Genomic DNA, 16025 nt, shown 5'->3' with positions numbered 1-16025 from the left:
CAGCCAGGGCCGGCGCATGTTTTCAATGGCAAATAAAGAGAAAGGAGAAAGAGAGCAGCTGCCAAAGGTTGGCTCAGGTGACTTCCGAAGCAGAGAGAAAGAGAAAGAGCAGCTGTCAGTGTGAAACAATGCTTTCCTCTAAACACTGCATGTGCCGTTGTGAGGAAGACAATCCTCGTGCCAGAGCGCTAACCGAAATGCAACCGCCTATAACAGGAGCTTCAGTATTGCTTCACTATTTCAAGGCATTTCAGGACTCCGTTTCAAGAGTTCTGCTGCAGGCGTAGTTGGGGCAATTCAAATGCAGTCCACTTTTCATTCAAATGACAGTCAACGTGAATGACTGTCAGTCAAATCAGGGAGCCTCCTAAATCAAATCATTATTACACATTTAAATGAAAATGAGCTTGTATTGTATGTGATCAATGTATTATTTTGATACTAAATAAAATTAGTTCAAAAAATAAAGAAAATGAACTTTTGTTAGAACAACAGAAGGTATTGAAAATGCATAATTACTTTTTTCATGCCATCCATGCTTTTTCTTGAATTAGCTAGGACACTACAATACTATGAGATCTTCATGTACAGTGTCTAGTGCCATTGGTGCACCAATTTCATTAAGTTGCATTTGAGAGTTACTTGGGTCCCCATGTTGTCTCCAGCATGTGCTTGCTTCATGTTTGCAAGACTTGTGAATGTCACAACAAATCACACTGCCCATGGATGCCTGTGCACTGTAGGCAAACCTCCTCTTCCCTCCTTCCCCTGGAGCTGAGAAACAGAGTGGAGGGTGTGTTTCTGATGAAGAGGCTCAGCAGGATGCCCCCACCCCCACCTGAGGAGACAGAGCACCCCAGTCCATCAATCCACCCAAATCAGGGCTATTTAACATAAGAAAGCATCACTCACATACACACAAAAAACCACCAAGTCACCTGAAAAATAAGAACTAAGTAAGAATAGTCATGAAAAACTCATGCAAAAGCAAAATATGGTGATGGAAATATAGTAAAAACAATTCACATTATTATTATTATTATTATTTTATATTAAACATGACATATTAAACTAGTGTTTTGTGTTACTCATGAGGATCAACATCATAGATGGCACAGAGGGGTCTGATTAGTAGTAAGCATTAAAGTGGGTAAAAAAACAGGTAAGGATGGTGTAATCATACTGAACCTTTTTATATGAAAAGGAACAAACAAGAATGAATTAGCACTATAAACGAACACGTTCCAGAGAAAAACAATTCAGTGTCCGTTATTTAGCAGGATGAGGAGAGGGGGTTTACTGCGATTGTTCAGAGGGGACGAGGTGTGGAGCAGGACACTCCCGTGCTGGCGCCTCTGGCCCAGTTCCTGGCCGTTTCACACCCCGGGGTGGAATCATTATCCCGCTGGGGGACTTTTCGCACCGCCCTGATGGGCAGCTCAAAACTGCCCTGTGAAATTTCACCCCTCTGGTGTTTTGATAAGCCTTCAGAGCAGAGCTTCACATGCTGGGAGATGCAAATGGTCGCCAAGACACAGAAACTGGGAAATTATGGGGTTTATGAGTTCTGACCTACGATTAAGGCTTTTCTTAGGCCTAGTCTCATTCTCTATATCACACTTAACAGTAGAATATATAAAATCAAAGCATGCTTATACATATACTTCTTTAAATTAGCATTGCAGATCTGAATAAGATAAACAGACTGTGCTGTCAATCTGAAAATACAATAACAAGGAAGTGCTTTGATAATAAATGAGGAAGCAACTGCAACAGAACTGCTTATGCATTTACTGCTTAAGGCAGGATAAAAATAAACTGAAGGTAAGCACGTTTTCCAGGTGTGAGGAAATATTAATCAGACAGATATAAAAAATTGGTTATTTTAATGCAAACGACATTGAAAGCAAACGTATAGATGCTTTGTATTCTCTCATTGCCACTTTTTATAATGTACAACATTATTTATGCATCATAGAAATAAGTGCATTGTTCAGAAAGGTCCAAGATTCATATTTAAATAAACTAAGGGCTGCTCAGTAAATTCATTTTGTCTTCAATCAACACTGCTGTGAAACTCAGTCCATGACACATTTGACTTAATGAGAGGTTTTATTACAAAATACAATCATGTCTACTAAATGTGTAAGGACTGTTATCATATAGGCTTTTCACTACAAAACAGCCGTGAACAGATTGCCTAAGACCCATACATTACTCATGCAGGCAGTACTCTCACACCATGACTCAAGCAAAGTCTCAAAGCGATCACGTCCTAACTTCTCTAAAGTAGCCACTCAGGTAAAAGGTAACCTCTGACTCATAAAACAAGGTTTTCCTCATGAACCCTCAATAATTTGACTGTCATCTTTTCACTACCTGCTGGTCGAAACACATTGGTTTTTCTATTGTCCTTTTTGACATTTAAAAAAAATGTAACCATAATCAGTGGCTATCAGTTTTTCTTGTGAAGTCATATGACATTAGGGATATAATTAATAGAGACTCATTAATAGAGAATATTAACAGTGAATTTCTTTTTATATATAAGGATGACTAGCACTGCTAACAAAGGCAAATACAGTAAATCGTAGCCAGAATCTTTCTTGGCAGATAACAGTTGATAACAGTGAACAAAACTAAATAATGTGGATTAATATTTATCATTCATTAGCACAAATTCATTCAGAAACTTCTATGGTATACCTGAAATAACTGTAGATCACGTCTTATTGCAAGAACATACATTTAGCTAATTGCGCAGAAATACTTTTGGGGATTCAAAATATACTATAACACAGGTGATATGCACTATCATGGGAAGCACTGAAATATGACGTAATGCTTAAAACCTCTGGAAGTGGTCAAGATAATGATGTTTTTTTCAGCTAAGGCAGAATGTTGGCAACTTGCTAAAAAAAAAAGGTTTATATTGCTTGAAAAGGGCTTGCAGTTCCAAAACCAATGACACTTCTGGTGTATGATGCCCTCTGTTGGTTAAAATAAATATTTCCTGCTAGAAAGGTCGAAGCCAACATTACATTACATTACATTACAGGCATTTGGCAGACGCTCTTATCCAGAGCGACGTACAACAAAGTGTATAAACATAAACATTCTGTTAAAAGACGTGAAGGATACTGAAAACAAACAAAAATGTATAAAATATATGTCATAAGAAAAAAATCTGAAAAGTGATAATTATTAAACTGTATTAATTCATACATTTGTTATATATATATATATATATATATATATATATATATATATATATATATTAGATTTTTAATTTAGTGGATTTAAATGTATTTACAATGTACACAACCCCATAACTATGGTGATATCGTTTCAGACGAAAATACCCACATATGGGTATTGTTTTAGCCTATTTATCGAGAATTATTCACAAGTAAATATTTGCTGACCTTTTTGAACACGGTGTCTATCACTTATTTGGCAACAACAACAAAAAATCTTTATAAAAATAGCTACAAAAACTACACGATATAACTGTCAAACAAAATACCCTTCAATGTCCAGGGCATCACGTGGATTTCAGGAATGCGTGTCAATAACGTTGTTTTTAAAGAGATAGATTTTTCACGTAGCCTATGCTATTGCATCAAATACCGAGAATTGTGGTCCATCGTCCATACCACTTAAGTGGGTCGTCAAAAAAAAAAAAAAAAAAAACTTTTGGAACTTCTCATAAAAAAAAAACATAAATATCCAAAGTCATTTTGCATTCATACGTTTTAAGCATTCTATTCAATGTGTAATTACATCCTCAACTAAGAACTAAGCCTAGTCTACTGACCTAGGCCTAACTATGCGAATTAGCACGTTAGCTGGCTACAATACAACATCCTTAACGTAAAGGCGATTTTTTTCGAATTAATTTGTGAACGTATTACACTACCGAAGAATACCTACTCATGTGCCAGATACCGTTGTACACGAAAACAGCCCTAGCAGACCACGTTGAAAACGAAAAACGAAACAATATGGAATACTTCAATTCCCAGAATGCAAGAGTACATGATCACTCCTCCATGACCTATGGCCTGTGACTGAAAATAATCTGATCAGCTGATCTGACCTGGCAACAACATTCAGAGAGCTCTAACAGGGAGGGGAACCTTTAACAAAACAATGCCTTTAATATTTAAGAAAGCACTTTAATACAACGCTCTAATTTTTTAACTCTTAAAACGGGTGATACAGTTTATTGGTAGGAAAAAACCGTGGTTATATTTTGAGAAGAAACTGCTAGCTAGCTAACAAGCTAGGATTACTGAGTCACTATCTTGTACCAGGCGACTGTGTTTTTGTTGTTGGGTAAACATCTGATTTTCTCGTGTCTTTTACAGATAATACTTGAAAAAACAACGATTCTGTCTTCAACGTTAACCGGGTTGTGGCAAATAGACACGATTCAGTTGTTTTGCTGCATGTAAATAACACAGGTTTTGAATATTAAATATTTTAATTGTCATTTGTATGCGTTTCGTCGCATCGAGTAGCTAACCTAAATGTTTCAGGGAAATTCTGATGGGTATGTCACAGCGATAATATTTCATATGTATTTCTGTAAGAACATAGCACATTCGGTTGCATTAAAAACGATGGGTAGTTAAGCAACCAAGAGGTTTAGCAAAGCAATGTTACTTCGTTCTTTATTTTGACATTTCAGAAACTGTTTTACGTTAGCTGTAATTTTCTATGTTTAGGTACAAAACTTGGACATTGATATTATCCGTTCAACTCAATTGCACTTAGTGATTGAAAGAACAGCATTTTGCACTGTGCCATAATTTAAAAAATAGATGTACATTTGTTATTATTTTATTTGTAAACAAACGGTGGGGGTAAGTACAGTGTAAATGTTACAGTAAATAGTTAAGAACTGCTAAGTTCTAAATGCACAACACCATTCTACCTTACTGATAAGTCAGAGGAAAGGGATCATGCATGCGATCATCTAAATATATAAATCATATATTTATATGTATACCGTAGTATATCGCATGTACATTAACTCCTATATATAGTAGCCTAATATTGAATATAAGCGTAAATATAGCGGATACATAATATCTTAGTATTAAAATACTGTCTGTACAGAATCATAAAGTGCGAAACATGAGTGGCCAGGGTCCGTCTTCAGAAAAGGGAGTTAACACCAATTTAGTTTGTCAAGAGAGCTATGCCTGTGGGGGCTCCGAGGAGGCCGTATTTGAATGTGATGAGTGCGGAAGCTTGCAGTGCGTTCGCTGTGAGTTGGAACTCCATCGCCAGGAGCGCTTGGCAAACCACGAGCGTATTCGAATTGGACCGGGGCACGTGCCCTTTTGTGACTCCTGTAAGGGAGCTAACGGTAGCCCTGTGATTGGTGGTCGGCAACGGGCGGTGGTGCGCTGCCAGGGCTGCAAGATAAACCTCTGCTTAGACTGTCAGAAACGCACCCACAGTGGAGTGAACAAAAGAAAGCACCCTCTCACCAACTACCCGCCACCCAAACCTGTAGAGGCAAGTTCTGGTGCTGGTGTGGATGAAGCCGAGGCGTGGAAGGCCAGAGTTCTGGAGAAGGTCTGCAGTTTTCTCCTTGTGGACGAGAATGAAGAGATGCAGGTGTGTGGGTATGGTCTGGGTATGGTTAGTCATCTGTTCGGTAATATAGATTTTCCAATTCAGGTGTTCTCTTTTCTTGTCACCATGTAATGTGCAGAATAGTAATATAATATGCATGATTTATTAAATATTTTCCTGACCAAGCTTTAAACTTTTTTCTGAAAGAAAAGCAGACAGTATCTTTATATATATTTTTTACACTTTATTCAGGAAGAGTTAAGCAGAGAGGGTTATTGTTAGGGATGGTATCCCATGACAGACAGTGCTGTGGTGTGGAATTGATCCCCCAGCCACAAGGGGGAAGTGGTATATGGGTTGAGAGTCAGGCATTCTGTAGTCTACACCTCATGGCGTCCCCCAAGCTTTAAATTTGAACTTGTTTGGCTTTCTAATCATGTACTACTCTGATGACTTCTTAAATAGACGACTTTCACAATAGTGTGTTCTTGTGATCCCTGCTTAGGTGAAGGACGAAGAAATATTTGTCAAGAAATTGGACTGCAATCCTGAACAGCTCCTCAAGGTGGTGTCCATTTTTGGGAACACGGGGGAGGGTAAGTCCCACACTCTCAACCACACATTCTTCCTGGGCAGGGAGGTGTTCAAGACTTCCCCTACTCAGGAGTCTTGCACAGTGGGGGTGTGGGCGGCTTTGGACCCCGTCCACATGGTGGTGGTCATCGACACGGAGGGGCTGCTGGGGGCAAGCTCCAACCAGGGCCAACGCACCCGGCTGCTGCTGAAGGTGCTGGCCATCTCTGACCTGGTAATCTACCGCACCCATGCTGACCGTCTGCACGATGACCTCTTCAAGTTCCTCGGGGACGCCTCAGAGGCTTACCTGAAGCACTTCACCAAGGAGCTGAAGGCCACCACCGCCCGCTGTGGACTGGACGTGCCTCTGTCCTCTCTGGGACCGGCCGTTATCATCTTCCACGAGACCGTCCACACCAAGCTTCTCGGCTCAGGTCAGTGGGACGGGCTCTGTGTGGCATGAAAATGTTTTCAGACGGTTGCAACTCATGGAAAAGCCTAGCTACGTTCGGATACACTGGATATGTGCACTTGGGCTTTGCTTAGTGTGAACAGAGGCTTTTCTTTTTAACCGGCTGTCTAACTAATTTAGCCTGCTGGATTGCGGACCTCCAGGGTCAGGATTTTAAACAATCCTGTTTTAAGCTAACACTAAGCTAGATTAGGCATTGTATCCTTGGTGATCTGATGTCTCATCCAGTTAAAGACTTCACGCATGTAAGATTGAAACACAAAACCAAGGACTATCCTGACCCTCAAAGCAAAGTGTCACCAGTGCTACAATTCATTATACCTCAATGGTATAATATGACTAACACTCATCTTCACTTAACGCCACTCCTTACCGTAGACAAGCCCTCTGAGCCGGTGGAACGGCTGCTGCAGGAACGCTTCCGGAAGCTGGGCCGGTTCCCAGAGGCCTTCAGTTCCATTCAGTACCGCGGCACACGCACCTACAACCCGCCAACGGACTTCAGTGGCCTGCTGCGCAGCGTGGAGCAACAGCTGGACAACAACACCACGCGCTCGCCACGTTCCTCTCGAGTCATCTTCAAAGCCCTGCAGGTAGATGCATGCATGAGACTGTGTGTGAGTGTGTGTTTAAGTGTGTGTATAGGTGTGTGTGTCTGTCTGTCTGTGTGTGTGTGTGCATAAGTGTGTGTATAGGTGTGTGTGTGTGTGTGTGTGTGTGTATAGGTGTGTGCGTCTGTCTGTCTGTGTGTGTGTGTGCATAAGTGTGTGTATAGGTGTGTGCATCTGTGTGTGTGTGTGTGTGTGTGTATAGATGTGTGCGTCTGTCTGTCTGTGTGGGTGTGTGCATAAGTGTGTGTATAGGTGTGTGCGTCTGTGTGTGTGTGTGTGTGTGTATAAGTGTGTGCATCTGTCTGTCTGTGTGTGTGTGTGTGTGTGTGTGTGTGTGTGTATAAGTGTGTGTATAGGTGTATGCATCTGTCTGTCTGTCTGTCTGTCTGTGTGTGTGTGTGTGCGTGTGTGTGCGCGTCTGTCTGCCTGCCTGTGTGTGTGTGTGCGTCTGTCTGTCTGCCTGTTTGTCTGTGTGTGTGTGTGTGTATAGGTGTGTGCGTCTGTCTGCCTGCGTGTGTGTCTTTTTCCTTTTCTATTTAGCACAATAAATTAGCTCATTAAAGGCCCTTTAGTTTGAAATCTGATATGTGTATCCTCTTCTTTTATTCTACCTAATTACCTTCATTCTTTAAAACAATTAAGGAGAAAATAAGACCTCAATTGTTAATTTTATCTCAATTCAGTTAAATTTATATTTCAGTTGAATGGATGCAAATTTAGTCAGTTCAGATGCAGCATAAAGCATTTCTGTGATTTATTAAGGTTTTCTTTACACAATTCCACTCTTTCCTCATTTGAATTTTCTCCACTTCTGTGAATACACTACACATATGATTAAAATCATGCATGAAATATTCTATTCTTTAAAGCAGGTTGCACTGGACTGTAATAATTGTAACTTGAAAATGTATGGTATATTGTCCATTTTGTCACATGCAAAGTGTGTCTACAATCCTTACCTTATATCACATTTTTTTTATTTTGTGCTGGTTATGCAATACTGTTGTGTAGGCAGACCTATAGCAGTAGCTCTTTGTTTTGATGTTAGCAACCCCGCTGCTGCAGCTGTGTCTCTGTGGATTGGGGGCTCTCCTGTACTCGGGTAGTAACGCAGTGCCGGGTGTTTTGACGCTGCTCTGTTCAGGCCCTGAGCGATCGCTTCAGCGGGGACATCCCGGACGAGCACCTGGCCCACAGCTCCTTCTTCCCGGACGAGTACTTCACCTGTTCCAGCCTCTGCCTCAGCTGCGGGTAGGTGTCCCGCTCGTGAGGAGCGTCCTCCGCGGCGCGCCCGACGCTAGGGCGTTTCCCCCGAGCGCTCGGCCCTCGCCTCGCGGACCTCGGTTCTCACGTTCGGCGTCCTTTTTTTTTTTGGAAACCCAGCTCCGGCTGCCGGAACAGCATGAACCACCTGCGGGAGGACGTGTGCCATGAGGCCAAGCACCGCTGCCGCTACTCGGTCCACTACGACAACCGCGTCTACACCTGCAAGGTGAGCTGCGTGGGCGGCTGCCCCTCAGTCAGCTGAGCGGAGCCATCTGACCCTCCCCCTGCTCTGTGATCATTGCCTTGCATTACATTACATTTATTTGACATACGCTTTTATCCAAAGCGACGTACTATAAGTGCATACCGAAGGTCATTGGGACTACTAGTTATTCATGGCCATGAACACATTAAGTCCAGTTCACACAGTAAGCATAGGCTAGGTCAGAGAGTAATGTTAAGTCAAATTAGGAGGCATGACAACAAGCTACAACACCAAGATAACAAATTGCTATGTAAGTGCTGGATGGAGGTACATGTAATATGAAAGTGGTGCAGGAGGTACTTGTGTCACAAGCTCAGAACTGAGTGTCCCTGCTGGTCCCACAGGCGTGCTATGAGGGAGGGAAGGAGGTGATCGTGGTGCCCAAGACGTCCGCTTCCTCTGACTCGCCGTGGCTAGGCCTGGCCAGATATGCCTGGTCCGGGTGAGTAGCACTGACACACAGGAGTTGGCAGAGGTCAGGGTTGGAATATGACCCTTGCCTCTAATTTTAACCCTCATATGCCGTACAGATTTGTGCTCAATTCTACCCTCACAAATGAATGAAATTTAAATTCAGATTCAATTCAACTTTAATGGAGATCTAACATTTAATGTGTTGTTCCTTATAGTATAGTTAAATAGCCCTAAGTATTGAAAGTTGGGATTTCTCTTCTTTTCACATAAAGATCGTGTACTGACAGCAAACCACGATCTTCTCCCTGATGTATTCATTACTAATGAATTGATACTTCTATAATCTTAGTTGAAATGCAGGATAGATGGCTGCCATAAACATTTTATCAATTAAATTTAATTTCAATTTTTAAATGAAACTAAGGGTATTCCTTACATGATTTCTGTCGGTGCTTATTAGAATAAGTGACCTGACTGCATCGTTTCTGCCTGTTACGGCATTTTACATTTACATTTGTAACATAGTGCAGATTCTCAGCATTTTTATACGTTTTGGTTTCACTGTGTAAAAATCAGAACACTTTTTATACATTGCACATGGTGAAACCAGAATGTATAAAAAACACCCTTTAATAAAGGTGAGATTCTGCAATTTAACCAAATGTGAATTGTTTGATTACAAATGTAAAATTGTAGTGTACAGAGCCAAATCTGGAAAAATATGTCTTTGTCCCAAACACTATGGAGGGCACTGTACATGTTTAAGGGTACAGCACCAGGGCCCTATCAAGGAATTCAACATGGACCCTCTGGGTTACAAACCCTGTTCCCTAACCACTATACTGCAACGGTGCTTCAAGGCTAGTTTTTTAATCAAGTAATAATAAATTCAAATGTCACACAGTGAGACGCAAACTAGTTTAGATTACCAAGAAGAGATTGTGACCACAAGATAGCCAAGAGTGAGGAGTGTCTACCTATGCATTTACATCAGTTGCTCAGTAGCATCTTTTAAGGAAGGGTGTGATTATTTGCCTTGGTATGCTTTTTCAAAGAAATAATTTAGACGTTTTCAAAGAAGTCATTTAGAATTATAGCACATTTTGTTTGTTATTAAAACAAGGGGATACCATTTCAGTTCAGATTCCTCCTGGTATCCTAAACATGCAGAAAACCATTTCTGAAATTGTGTAATGAAGTTACTCTTTTAAGTACAAGCTGCAAAAGCATAAAATGTTGAGTTTGAGAGTCGTGAGCCCGTCAGTTCTGTAACTGAATCCAGGTGTGTGTGTGCAGGTATGTGATCGAGTGTCCTAACTGCGGCGTGATTTACCGGAGCCGGCAGTACTGGTACGGGAACCAGGACCCTGTAGACACCGTGGTCCGCACCGAGATCCAGCACATATGGCCAGGGGTAAGAGAGGCTGTGCTACACACTCCCAGTCCTGCCCCATTTCTGTTATATTGTGATATAGTTACGTAAGGTAGGTAAGGTACTTTTGCATTCAATGTGTGTGTGTGTGTGTGTGGGGGTGTGTGTGTATGTGCAAGCGTGCATGTGTGTGTGCGTGCGTGTGTCTGTGTGTGTGTGTGTGTGGTATGTGTCAGCATGTGTGTGTGATTACTTAGAGAGGGAGGGAGAGAGTTAGATATGGAATTATTGGAGGTGAAGTTTGAAAATGGCTAATAGTTCTGCCTAAGGTGTATCCCTTCACTATCATTGAGTTTCCTGTTTATATTCATTGAATTTGTGCTATAAAGGGTCTGATGAAGTCTGTCAATTGAGTAAATAAAAATAAGCTTCACTGCCAAAATCTGCTTTATTTTGTTTGTGTTGGAATGGACCCAGAGTGAGTGTGAATGTGGGTACTCTTTCTTGCAAAAATTCTTGTGAATTTTTACTTGATTTATTTCAATTTACTTCATTCAAATCCATTTGCATGAAGGCAAAGTATTTGTAAAATATGAATGTCAGCTGATAACTTCCATGATCTAATAAATATAAATATATTTTCTTTTCATCGAGTAATAGGTTCTGCACATAAACTGTTGCGAAGGTTTATGTGCTCATTCTTTGCAATGTAGTTGTTGTATTTCTTGTTTTGAAGAAAGACTTAACACCACCAGTTCAGTGTAACCAAGGCTGATATCTAACTATGCGTGTTACAGTGGCTGACATGACTGCAGGCAGTTACAGGAACCTACAGTGTTATTTTCTATTTTCAGAGGTGTCTGTTAAAAGAATGCGTAAAGTCTAGTCCCAGTAGATTCAGTTTATGTATTTAGCCCTAAACGCTGAGGGTCATAAGTGTCACCTTAAGGTCTGCAATCTCTCCTGCAGTCGGACGGCTTCCTGAAGGACAACAGCAACGCGGCGCAGCGGCTGCTGGACGGGGTCAGCTTCATGGCGCAGTCCGTCTCCGAGCTCAGCGTCAAGCCCGCTAAAGCTGTCACCTCCTGGCTCACGGACCAGATCGCACCGGCCTACTGGAAACCCAACTCCCTCATCCTGGTGAGCGGGAACAGCCGAGTCGACACTTCTGCGGGTTGTTTACTGCCCTTTGCTCGGGTTCAGCGGCTGAGTCTCTCGCGGCGTAGCCTCGCGGCTCGTAACAACTGATAAGGCTCGGTCCTGGAAGTGCTCCCAGGGGTGGGGCTTAACGACCACTTCCTGTCTGCCTTGCACCCATCAGGCGTGCCACAGGTGCTCCGAGATCTTCCAGGACAACGATACCAAGCACCACTGCCGCGCCTGCGGGGAGGGCTTCTGCGACAACTGCTCCTCCAAGACCCGGCCCGTCCCGGAGAGAGGCTGGGGCCTGGCCCCCGTGCGGGTGTGCGACGTCTGCTTCGAGCAGAGGGGCCTCAGGCCAGGTATGACCCCTCTGGTCAACAGCGGCGGGCCTGCCAGCGCTTTCTCACCGCGTCCGCACAGCGCGTTTCACTGTGGTTTTTCTATACAGAGCTGCTGGATGCGGATTTGGAGGATGAGGAAGGTGGGACGCTGATAGCCAGGAAGGTTGGAGAGGCTGTGCAGAACACGCTGGGAGCTGTGGCCACAGCCATAGACATCCCATTTGGTGAGTCCTTATGTCCCTGACCCATTAGGTACACAGCTGCTGTGGTGGATTGGTTGATTACCTACAAAGCTTTTAGAGGCAAAGAAATACTGCCACCTGTTGGCTAAGGTAGGTTTATACAGGTTTTTAAAAATACTCCCCCCTGGTGGTAATATAAATTCAGAACAATATTTATTGAACAAACAATATTAATATTCTGGGGTTTGTATGAGATATTGATTTGTTTACAGATCCACAGAACATTTTCTGATTATCCTGGTTTATCGCTTTGTAAAATCTTGAAGAACAAGGTTAACTGTACTTTTAATATTACTTTAAAGTGGATTTGAATTTAATGAAAGGCAATACAATATTATATCACCTGTAGGTGGGCTGTGCAGTGACAGCTAGTAAGCTAGTAATAGGTTGGTTGGGCTGTCACTCACTCGATCACTCACTGCATGTGCCCTTTAGGCCTGGTTAAGGACGCTGCCCGCCCCGCCTACTGGGTGCCCGACCAGGACATCCTGTCCTGCCACCACTGCCAGCGCGAGTTCACTGCCAAGCTGTCTAAACACCACTGCCGTGCCTGCGGACAGGGCGTGTGCGACGAATGCTCCCCCGAGCGCCGTCCCGTCCCCTCCAGAGGCTGGGACCACCCCGTGCGTGTCTGTGCTAGCTGCAACCAGAAACCAGGGGACCTCTAGCAGGGCTGGCCCCTTATTTCTCCACGTGGAACACTGGAGTGATCCCTGTCCCTCCCCCCATCCCCGTAGCTAGAATGGTTAAGCCCAGTGTGTAGCGGAGGCGGTCCTCTGTACACATAGAATTTCACTGTTCACCACTTTTAGGCTGTGGGCTCTGTAGAGTGAGAAGAAGCCCCGCCCCATTTGTCTGTCTGCCTGCTCCAGCACAGAGAAAAAGAAAGTAGCATAACTGAGTGAGTGGTTAAGAGATCTCCACCTTTCCCACCCCTATTCATAGTCCTTTTTCCACCTGTAAGCTTTCCTTACTGCCATTTTTTTATTGAAGGAGTTTTTATGAATTTTTATTGTGGAACCTGACGTTTTCATAAAAACTAGTAAGTCAGGCATATACTTGGTTAGTCCACACCACGCAGGGATTTTGCCATATGGTTTGTGATTACCACCAACCATTGAAACAAGTTGTTTGTGCTCTGTATTGATGTCATGTATAGGAACTGGGAAGTGTCAGTACAGGATTAGTGCAGTATATTCAAGTCACTCCAGTGAGCTGCTGAGACAGTTGTTAATGGATTGTGGGGATGCAATGAGATCCAGTGAACATGTATGTGCAGATATAGAATTACTAGACTGGCCAAATATCTCTTGGTTATTTTACAATTGCTTTGGCCAATATGATACCTAATGGGATATACACAATATCTTCACCAAATATTCTAGAATTGTACTGTTCCCATGGTCCTTGGAAATCCTTGAAAGTATCCACCAATTTGTGGAAAATTGCTACATTTTTAAAAGTACTTTTCAAATGAATAGTGAATTGACTGTTCCATTTAGATTACTATCTTTCTGTCCAGCTCACTTGTTTGATGTAAGTTACTTTAAAGTCTTTTCATGGCAGTGTCTGGCCTGATCACTGACTTACATTGTAAGCCTACTTTCAAAACTCTTTGGTGTGTGCAGTTCACTGCCAAGAACATCTCCAAAATATTTTAAAGTAATATGACTCACAAAGTATTTCCCTTGCAATTCCATTGTCAAAGGGGCCCAGTTTCCAGTAACCTTGACGAGAGCAGCAGTAACAACTAATCTTTTCAGTGGCATTGAAAAGTAGCATGTAAAAAACAGCTTAAGTGGGACCCCATGCCTCAGCACCACAGACTCATTTTATTTGGTGGAACCGGGCTCCAGGGGTCACAGAAGAACCACTTGAGTTTAAGTGAAGTCCCTGAATTATGTATCGACTTTTTAGCCCACCTCGAAAATGTTAATGCTGTGTGAATGTCCCAGTCAAGAAAGTTTCCTGACATTGTCCCAGAGAACTACTTCGGGAATCTCACATAATGAAAGTTGCAGGTTGAAACCCTTGTCTCTTTTCCCTCAAATAATTATCTTATAGGCAAAAAGGAATTGAAGGGTAGGCGGCTACCTAGATTACGATACCTGGTAAAATAAAGGTGGAATGCAGGTGACTGCGGGAGAACTAGTCCCATGTGAATGCCAGTATGCTCAAGAGTCTCTCATGCCCTTCCATCAGACTGCATTAGTTGTGCATTCATTTCCAATCCTCTGGAACTGGAGAAGGGAGGGTACTCCCTTGCTGTTAGCCTATAGATTCATTCCATTGCCATGATCGTTCTCATTACTAAGCTGTGATCCCGAGTGATCAAGCATGTAATTCATGAAGTGAGTGAATCGCAAGAGCAGCCGAGGACGCTGCTTTCATATAGTCTGTATTATTGTGTATTTTAGTGGGAATGGTACAGAAACTGGGAGTTTCATTCAAGCTAGTCTTTTTTTTTTCTTTTTTAAACGGCAGTCAGTGTATGGGTTACTTTGAACGAAGAGTGATGTGGTCACTACGGATAGTGCAGTCGAAGCATATTATCTGACTCGTGCCAGGATTGCTGTGGACTGTCCGTCCTTATTCAACGGGTTAACCTTCCACTGGCTTCGGATTGCACGCGATTTTATGAAACCTATGTACCGTCCTTCAAGGTAGCTGTTTAACATCCAACCTGGCACAGTGCACCCTGGTCACCACGTGCACCCTGTTTGAGTTTTGTTTGCCTCGATAGGTTTGTGAGTTCGCAGGTGTTAAGGAGACGTTGTGCCTGTACTCACGGTGCAGATGTTATACCAAACGAAAAATGAATTTACACACGGACTGATTTTGTGAAAAGACTGAGAAACGAGAAGGGATGATTCACAGAGCATAGGACACTTTTATCATTTCTGTATCATGTATGCTGATATATTAAACTCCTGAACATTTCAATACCGTTTGTCTGTGGGTTGTGTACTGCAAGTCAGGCCTGTTCACAGTTTTATTTCTTAAACTCGCTCGAGTTTATTTCAGTGCCAGAAATGCATTTATTAGAGATACATACTATTCACGATAATATGAGATATTGCATATTTCTAACTGCTGATGAAGAACATTTTTATCTACTTTTTATTTCATAATGGGTGAACTACTGCTACAACTATGAACTTGAGTGCCCCCTAATAACTGAGCAGATGCACATCTGTGGATGTTTTGGGGGGTTACATGAGGATTCCACATTTCACATGATGTGGCAAATGCGTTCTCAATATGTCAGTGGTGAACGGGTAGTTCTGATCCTACAGGTATGTGCACATTGAGGGGTGATGTCCTGAAAAAGACCTAACCTGCCTTCCACACCATGGGCATAGCACTTCCCCACAGCACCAGTGCACCGTTAGCCGCCGCATGACTCTTCCTGCTACAGGAGCGTCCGGCTTGGTTTGATTTCCCATGTATTATTTTGTGTATTCTGTGTTTATTTTTTCTCTGCCAGGGTTGAAATCCAGTCAGCATTCATTGATCAGCCTAAACCTTTGCTCATTCCCAGTCCCACCCACAACTATTTTTAGGAAAGTGGAAGTCAAAGGTTGAAAATCTTTAAATACATAGTGTTGGTAATTTTAGTTGCACATGCTATGTTTGATTGGCAAAAATGAATAAAAAGGCAAGCCGTTTCTTGATACAAACAAGTCACTGGTATATTAAAATGAGGTCAAGAAAAGACAGGCTACACTACAGCG

The 16025-nt window shown here is 42.5% G+C and overlaps 1 protein-coding gene across 1 annotated transcript; it reads left to right on the top strand.

Moving 5' to 3' along the window:
* Positions 1-4078: 4078 nt before the first annotated feature.
* zfyve1 (zinc finger, FYVE domain containing 1) lies at positions 4079-15234 on the top strand. Its single transcript, XM_064327170.1, has 11 exons — positions 4079-5631; positions 6095-6599; positions 7016-7230; positions 8393-8499; positions 8632-8740; positions 9124-9221; positions 10490-10607; positions 11535-11705; positions 11887-12067; positions 12157-12273; positions 12727-15234. Exons 1-11 carry the CDS (start codon positions 5143-5145, stop codon positions 12957-12959), a joined length of 2343 nt encoding a protein of 780 aa, XP_064183240.1. The 5' UTR covers positions 4079-5142; the 3' UTR covers positions 12960-15234.
* The last annotated feature ends 791 nt before the right edge of the window (positions 15235-16025 follow it).

The sequence above is a fragment of the Anguilla rostrata genome, chromosome 1 (genome assembly GCF_018555375.3).
Source record: "Anguilla rostrata isolate EN2019 chromosome 1, ASM1855537v3, whole genome shotgun sequence".
Classification (NCBI taxonomy): domain Eukaryota; kingdom Metazoa; phylum Chordata; class Actinopteri; order Anguilliformes; family Anguillidae; genus Anguilla; species Anguilla rostrata.
Note: the sequence above shows the minus strand (reverse complement) of the source record. Positions and strands in the feature narration are given on the sequence as shown.

What these genes read in the sequence shown, in the direction of transcription:
- zfyve1 (XM_064327170.1), top strand. Translation starts at nt 5,143, where the DNA reads ATGAGTGGCCAGGGTCCGTCTTCAGAAAAGGGAGTTAACACCAATTTA. An exon ending in CACCAAGCTTCTCGGCTCAG is followed by an intron (nt 6,600 to 7,015) that starts GTCAGTGGGACG and finishes TCCTTACCGTAG; the next exon opens with ACAAGCCCTCTGAGCCGGTG. An exon ending in GCAGAGGGGCCTCAGGCCAG is followed by an intron (nt 12,068 to 12,156) that starts GTATGACCCCTC and finishes TTTTCTATACAG; the next exon opens with AGCTGCTGGATGCGGATTTG.